This window comes from Notechis scutatus, chromosome 2, assembly GCF_049901735.1.
Source record: "Notechis scutatus isolate UNSWTSFEM ecotype Mainland chromosome 2, rNotScu1.2, whole genome shotgun sequence".
Lineage (NCBI taxonomy): Eukaryota > Metazoa > Chordata > Lepidosauria > Squamata > Elapidae > Notechis > Notechis scutatus.
Genome location: NC_142010.1, coordinates 21,384,361 through 21,392,083, shown reverse-complemented (window position 1 = coordinate 21,392,083; position 7,723 = coordinate 21,384,361). Strand labels below are relative to the sequence as shown.

The window sequence follows — 7,723 nt, the reverse complement described above, 5'->3', positions numbered from 1 at the left end:
CAAGTGCAGGGCCCACGTGGAGGCTCTGGGAGGGTGGAAAACGGGCCTCCCAGAAGTTCCAGAAGGCTGGAAACAGGCCCGTTTCTGGCCTCCAGAGGGCCTCCAGAGCCTGGGGAGGCCGTTTTTGCCCCCCTGGAGGCTTGAGGAAAGCCACCATGGTGCAGGAGGCTGACTAGGCAATGCCCACCATGGCCACTCCCACCCAGCAACCAGGCAGAGAACAGGTTGCTAAATTTTATGAAGCCCACCCCTGATTCAGGCCCATAGATGCCAAGAAGAGAAGTAACAGCTTCTTATATCTCCTCCCTTGTTTCATTGGGCAGTTATTATCTGGTGGTCTTGTTCCAGATGGTGAGTTTTCTCCTGGATAAGAGGTGGTCTACAGTTTTTTTTAATTTATGTGTAATGTCTAGTTATTCAAATATTTTGCTGGTGATATCACTTAGATTCACTTCAATCTGAACTCTATCTGGACAGTCTTTGGTAGTGACTAGGGTATCAGTAGCTGCATTATCTGATATTCAATCTGTTGTCAACTCATAAAACATTCCTATGCCTGTTTTAGTAGTTGCCATAAAAAAGGGGAGAGAGGAAGGAAATCTGGAAGAGCAGTGCAGCAGTTTGAAAGTGAAAATACATTCCGACTTTTATCTTTAAAAGATTGTAACTAAAATACCAGAGCTTTTGCCTGCAAATATATTTAATTAGAGAACGTGAATGATGACACCCAGCCCGTGAATATGCTCAATTGGAGAATCTGGTTTAGGAGACACCCGGGGGGAGGGGGGACCAGGGTCACAGGTGGCTGTAAATTATGTATGCCAGAATTGTCTTCATACAGGGCAGTGCCAGTATGTCGCCTCTACTAAATCCTTTGAAGTTTTTTGAAGTTTTGCTCTAGAATCATAATTTAATTAGGGCGATTGCTGGAATCCTTACATCTGTTTTCCCCATGAAATGGAACAAGTGTACTCTCTTGATGTCCTCAGGTATTTGCCTCACCTGGCTTTTTAGGATATCTGGGCTGGGAGATTAGTCCAGTGTATCCAAGCGAAAAAAATGATGCCTTTATTCCCAAGATTGATTTGATTTGGCCATATGATCTTTTCCTTGTTATCTACTTGGTCACAAGCAAATTACTGTTCTAATCTAGCAGCTGTGAGTGAGCTGAAAACCTAAACCAGAATTGCTGGGGGTGGGGGAGACAAAATAAAACTCTCTCTAAACCAACACAGACATGTGGGTGAGTGGGACAGCACAATGATATCCAGTATATAGTCACTTTTTTCTTTTTTCCTCACCTTTACTTTTTGGTTTCTTGTTTGCTTGTTTGTTTTTAGTTTAGGTGTTTTTGAAATCTGTTTTTACTGTATATCAATCACTTAAACTTATATACTATATTACAGTGCTTTACAGCCCTCTCTAAGCAGTTTACAGAGTCAGTATATTGCCCCCAACAATTTGGGTCCTCATTTTACCCACCTTGGAAGGATGGAAGGCTGAGTCAGCCTTGAGTCTGGTGAGATTGGAACTACCAAATTGCAGGCAGCTGACAGTCAGCAGAAGTAGCCTGCAGTACTGCACTCTAGGTACTGTACCACCATGGCTCATAATAAATATGCACACACACACACACACACAAACACACAATTAAAAATTTAAAGAATTGATGTCCTCTTTGCTGAGATTCTCTTAGTGGTTTCTACTAGCAAAGTACAAAGTTCACACAAAGAATATCATCTTGTCTTCATTTTTTAAGTTTAATACCAGAAAAAAAATATTCTTATGCACACTGCAGTGATGGGATTCAAAAAATTTTACTACCAGTTCTGTGGGCGTGACATGGCTTGGTGGGTGTGACTTGATGGACATGGCAGGGGAAAGTTACTGCAAAATCCAATTCCCTCCCCACCCCACTAACCTGCTTTCCATCTCCGTTCTCCTGTGCAGGGCAATAAGAGAAGACCCAGCCAATCTGCTGGGACTTGGGAGGCAGAGATTGAGGGCGGGGCCAGTCAGGGGTGATACTTTCCGGTTCTCTGAACTACTCAAAATTTCCGCTACCAGTTCTCTAGAACTGGTCAGAACCTGTTGAATACCACCTCTGATAAGTAGTACAAAATAATAGCAATGATATTTTATTGCTATTATTTTAAACATCTGACTCTCCACATTAAAGTTGTGACTGGTTGTACTTGAATTTGTTTCTGTCCTGAAAGTATGTGGAAGAAACCTGAGCTCTTTCTCCATTGTGTATCTCCATCAAATGGTTTCAAGTATTCTACAGCTAACATCTGATTTTTTTTTTCCTTCGGAATCAAGGTCCCTTTCCAACTCTTTCATTGTGTTATATTCCCCAATTTCTGATGATTCCTCGTAGTGTTTCTATGGAGATATTAAATTGCAGAGTGGATACCATAAGGTTATGACCTCAGTGCTAAAAAGTAATTAACCAGCACTGGTTGTTGTACATGGATGGATGCATGTGCAGCCTGATTCATGCAAGCAGTGGGCAACTGCAGCCCTCTTCGCAGCCCTATATCTGCTGCTCACACAAATGAGCTGTGTGGGTGCACCACTGGTGGGATTCAATTTTTGTTTACTACCAGTTCTGTGGGCGTGGCTTGGTGGACATGGCAGGGGAAGGATACTGTAAAATCTTCAGTCAGAGGTGGTATTTGCCAGTTCTCTGAACTACTCAAAATTTCCACTACCGGTTCTCCAGAACTGGTCAGAACCTGCTGAATACCACCTCTGGGCTGCACATGCCTGCCCCTCACACAAAACCATTCCCTCTCCCCCCCCTTTCCCTCCTGTTCAGGGCCATCAACCCAGAAATGTTGGGGAATGATGTTCTAGCCCTTGAATGTAGCCCAGATAAGAAGCATCATTAGGAGAACTCATTCTATTGTAAAGTTACATTAACCAAATCTTGATATGCTTTTTCTCGCAAAATTGTTTTGTCATGAGGAATCCAAAATTGTTACCTTAAAATACAAAAAAAGGCAATCCCTACATTCTTACTTTACTTTTAATATAAGCTGCTCCTTTGTGTTGAGATCTGGCCTGAGGATAATAATATAGCACTTGGGGATGAAGATGCAGCCCAGCAGCCCAGCACTGGAGGCCAGGATGGAGAAGACCTGCACAGCCACCATGTATTTCCCTTTGGTGCTCAAATAGGCGGGCAGGAAGGAGATCCAGATGCTGCAGAAGACCAGCATGCTGAAAGTGATCAGCTTGGCTTCATTGAAAGCCCCAGGTAGGTTTCTGGCCAGGAAAGCCACTGTGAAGCAGACAACAGCCAAGAAGCCCATATAGCCCAGGGCTACATAAAACATGGCAACAGACCCTTCATTGCATTGCAGGACAATCTCTCCAGGCTGGGAATACATGTCAGAATCAGGAAAAGGGGGAGAGATAACCAACCAAATGGCAGAAATGGCAATCTGGACACTAGAAGCAGAAATAACAATGGAGTTGGTCAAAGCTTTTCCCAGCCATTTCATCATTGTGTTTCCTGGCTTTGTGGCCAAGAAGGCCAGCACCACTGTGATGGTTTTGGCCAAGACAGAAGAGACAGCAAGTGAGAAAACGATGCTGAAGGTTGTTTGACGGAGAAGGCAGGTGGGTGTTCTTGGCTGACCAAGGAAGAGAAAGGAAGTCAGAAAGGAAAGCAGGAGGGAGACCAGGAGGATGTAGGAGAGATCCCGGTTATTAGCTTTGACAATGGGAGTTTTTCTATGTTTAATGAAGATTCCTAACACCAGAGCAGTAGTGATGGAGAAATGTAAGATAAAAGAAATTAGAATGATCCCCAAAGATTCTTGGTAGGACATGAAAGTTATCCTTTTAGGGATACATTGAACTTTGGCCATGTTTGGATATTGATCTTCTGGACAGGTCAGGCATTTTTTTGCATCTGAAAATAAAAAAGTATAATATCTCTGGTAGAGGTTTTTCTTTTTCCATTTGGTCGAATGCCCTGTTTGAGGCGAAAGCTCCTTCACACATGTTTGAGGTGGAGATTTTATAAAAATGATGAAGCATGGGAAGAATTTAGGGAATGGAGGACCATTCCCACCCCCCGTCACCAGCAGTTTTCAAGATAATATGGGAATCCCCACCCTAACAAACTGAAAGGCAACTGGGTTGCCAAATTAAATATATCTAGGAGCCTGTTCTGACCCAGCCTTCACAAGTAGTGATAAGATGTTTACTCACAAGTAAAACCCCTTTTTATATAAGTATATTATTCACAGGGATAAACAAAATATCAAACGTAATTAGTCCCAACAAACTTGGGTTTATCCAAGAAATCTGAATTGCTTGCTGTATACTAGAAACAAACAGATGTCTGTGACAACTGGTCACTCCCAAACCCCTACTATTTATTTCCCAGTCAGAGAGGTGCTGGCTATCATCTGCATCTGCCTCTCCCTGAGAGTCAGCTTATTGATTTCCTTTGCTCTCCTTGCCTTTCCTCCCTATGTAAACATGCATCTGGGATGGTCCCCATTTGTTCCTCCCACTCAATCAACTCAGACCCTGAAGACAGCTGCCTCTCCACCTGAGGGAAGGGCAGAAGACCCTGGCTCTGGCTCTGTCTGTGATGCTGCTTCCTAATCAGAGTCTTCCAAAGGCTCCAAAGCTGGCCCAGGCCCACCCACAACCTCCTCATCGTCACCACAGAGCTGCCTATTTCTGTAACTTAAACTTCTTTTGTAGGAATTATAGGCCCAAATGAAAAGGTATGAATGAATGAAATGAATCAGTGTATGACTGATTTGCTACACATTTTTCCCAGGTAGTGGATCAGTGAGTTTTTTTCCATAAAAATCAGCATCCTAGTCTGCTTTTGGTAGCTGCTGGGAGAATGTCAATAATGGCCTTGGCTCTGGTGTCCATAGGATCAGACTGATGAAAGTAGAGTGTCAATTTTGATGCAAATCTCAGCCTTTTTCTAAGTGCACCAAGACATGGCACACACCAAGACACGGCCCAGAGGGAGAAAGTTTGTGGCTTGGTGTTGTAGCACCACTTTCATTATTCTGGTGAAAACTGAGTGAACATGTAGATACTGCTAGCTTTCCCAAAATGCCAAATTTTCAGACAGACACACAAACACTCCTCCTTCCTTTTTCTCCAGCATCACCCACCTTCCAAAATGGAGATGGTCCCTTCTCCACAAGGAAGGCAATCATAGCAGCAAAGGGGTTCCCCTTCCCAAGGCACCTTGACAAAACCTGGATGGCAGCTTTCCACACATTTGGAAGAAGGCAGAGGCTGAGCAAGAAAAAAGAAAGAGAAATCAAGGAAATATGATAGATCCAGTTTACAGAGTCTGCATACTGCCCCCAACAATCTGGGTCCTCATTTTATCCACCTCAGAAGGATGGAAGGCTGAGTCAACCTTGAGACTGGTGAGATTTGAATTGCCAAATTGCAAGCCACCAGCAGTCAGTAGAAGTGGCCTGCAGTACTGCATTCTAACCACTGCACCACCATGGCTCTGGAGTGAGCTCCAGGTGATTTGATGGTGCCTTGCAAATGTCAGCATATTTTATTGCTAAGGAGCTTTCTCCATTTGCACCTAGCCCTGATTAAAAAAAGCCTTGATTACTTTGTATTTCTGTTACCTCCCTAACACACTGTACTCTCATTATCCACAATCCACAAATAATATTGATTTAAGTTTTCCTTGACAACTTCCACAAGCCCCATAACTCAGAAAATGAATGGGAGAAACCGCCATGTTCTTTTTGTCATTCTGGATTCCTCTTGTAGACCTTTATAGACTTCATTGCATTGTCATGCCAATTTAACAGTAAAGGTAACAGTCTCTGTGTGATGTCAAGAATGGTCACGTGATAACAGATAATAGCTGATAACATGTAATCAGAGTTCGAAGGGACCTTGTAGGTCATCTAGTCAAACCCCCTGCCCAAGTGGGAGACCCTATACCATTTCTGACAAATGGCAGTCCAATCTCTTCTTGAAAGTCTCAAGTGATGGTGCTCCCACAACTTCCAAGGGCAAGCTGTTCCATGGGTTGATTGTTCTCACTGTCATAAAATTTCTCCCTATTTCCAGGTTAAATCTCTCCTTGTTCAGCTTCCATCCATTATTCCTTGTCTGGCCTACAGGCACTTTAGAAAATAGCTTGACCCCTTCCTCTCTGTGGCAGCCCCTCAAATATTGGAAGACTGCTATCATGTCTCCCCTGGTCCTTCTCTTCACTAGACTAGCCAAGCCCAGTTCCTGTAACCGTTCATTGTATGTTTTAGTCTCCAGTCCCCTAATCATCCTGGTTGCTTTTCTCTGTACTTTTTCTAGAGTCTCAACATCTTTTTTATAACGTGGTGATGTTTATGAAGGGATGATAAATCACCAGTATAGGAATAATATCAGTAATGGAGAGATGAGGTCTTTTGGTTTTTGCAATTAAAATAAAGTTACTAAAGTTGGAGAAATTAAAGCCTTTTCCGTCTCACCTTGTCCAGTAGGCTGAGGAGGGCAATGCCATCTTGATCAATGAAAAGGTCTAGAGATTCTTCTCTTCTCAGACTCCCAAATTTCTGTCTCTTTGTGGACTTATTAAGGAATATCACAGAGCTCATGATGTTTAAATCAGCTGCCTTCTTGCCATTCTCATCTAAATACACTCCACCCATGGAAGAGTTGTAAAAATGAGAGCTTTGGAGGAAGGAGTGAAACTGGAACAGGGGAAGGAGAAACCAGGAGAGGGAAAATAGGAAGAATAGATGAAGTAGGAGGGGAAGAAGAAAACCCTAACCCTGTTATCATTTGGACTGTTAATGGCTTATTCTCTAAGCAAGCCCACTTTACAGCCTGTAAAGGACTACTATCTGCAAAAAAGCTTGCAAAACTGTTCATGAAACATATTTATAGGCTACACGGAGTACCTCGTAGAATAATCTCAGACAGAGGGGTACAGTTTATCGCTAAGTTCTGGAGGGAGTTTTTAAGATCTATTGGGTCATCCCAAGGGTTATCATCAGCATTCCATCCGGCATGCAACGGTGCATCAGAGAGGGAGAACACCATGGTGGAATAATATATTAGATGCTATGTAAATTATCAACAAGAAAAGTGGGCAGAGTTATTACCATTTGCAGAGGTTGCTTATAATAATGCAGTACATAGCAGCACAGGTTTGACTCCATTCCAGATCAACACTGGCATGGAATTCCCTATGACGGAATTACCTAAAGAACCCCCCACATCCATGTCTGTAACAGAATGGATGAACTCATTAAAAAAAGGTTGGGAGGATACAAAAAAAGCTTTAACTGAAGCTGCTAAGGAATACAAAAAGCAGGCGGACAAACATAGATCCCTCCAACCACCATTTAAAGTAGGAGACAAAGTATTTTTGTCAACAAAATATCTCAGATTGAAACTTCCTAGTAAGAAGTTGGGCCTAAGTTCTTAGGTCCATTTCCGATATCGAAGGTAATCAATCCGGTCACCGTCCAATTAAGTCTTCCCTGGTGATTGGGAAAAATACACCCAGTGTTCCGTAGTAGTTTATTGAAACCAGCAGTGGCGTCAACTATAAGACTACTTTCTGACAGTGAGAACAATCAACCAATGGAACACCTTGCCCTCGGAAGTTGTGGGAGTACCATCACTTGAGACTTTCAAGAAGAGATTGGACTGCCATTTGTCAGAAATGGTGTAGGGTCTCCCACTTGGATGG

The 7,723-nt window shown here is 42.9% G+C and overlaps 1 protein-coding gene across 1 annotated transcript; it reads right to left on the bottom strand.

Moving 5' to 3' along the window:
* Positions 1 to 2,861: 2,861 nt before the first annotated feature.
* LOC148131910 (vomeronasal type-2 receptor 26-like) lies at positions 2,862 to 6,674 on the bottom strand. Its single transcript, XM_087958867.1, has 3 exons — positions 6,495 to 6,674; positions 5,160 to 5,286; positions 2,862 to 3,922 (listed from the first exon to the last, which is right to left on the bottom strand). The coding sequence occupies exons 1-3, from the start codon at positions 6,672 to 6,674 to the stop codon at positions 3,021 to 3,023; spliced, it is 1,209 nt and encodes a 402-aa protein (XP_087814993.1). The 3' UTR covers positions 2,862 to 3,020.
* Positions 6,675 to 7,723: the final 1,049 nt, after the last annotated feature.

Bases quoted from the DNA above. Each gene is read 5' to 3' on its own strand.
- LOC148131910 (XM_087958867.1), bottom strand. From the start codon at position 6,674: ATGGGTGGAGTGTATTTAGATGAGAATGGCAAGAAGGCAGCTGATTTA. The intron at 5,287-6,494 runs GTGAGACGGAAA...TTTCTTGCTCAG, and splicing joins TCCTCAGCCTACTGGACAAG to CCTCTGCCTTCTTCCAAATG. The intron at 3,923-5,159 runs GTGGGTGATGCT...TTTTATTTTCAG, and splicing joins GACCATCTCCATTTTGGAAG to ATGCAAAAAAATGCCTGACC.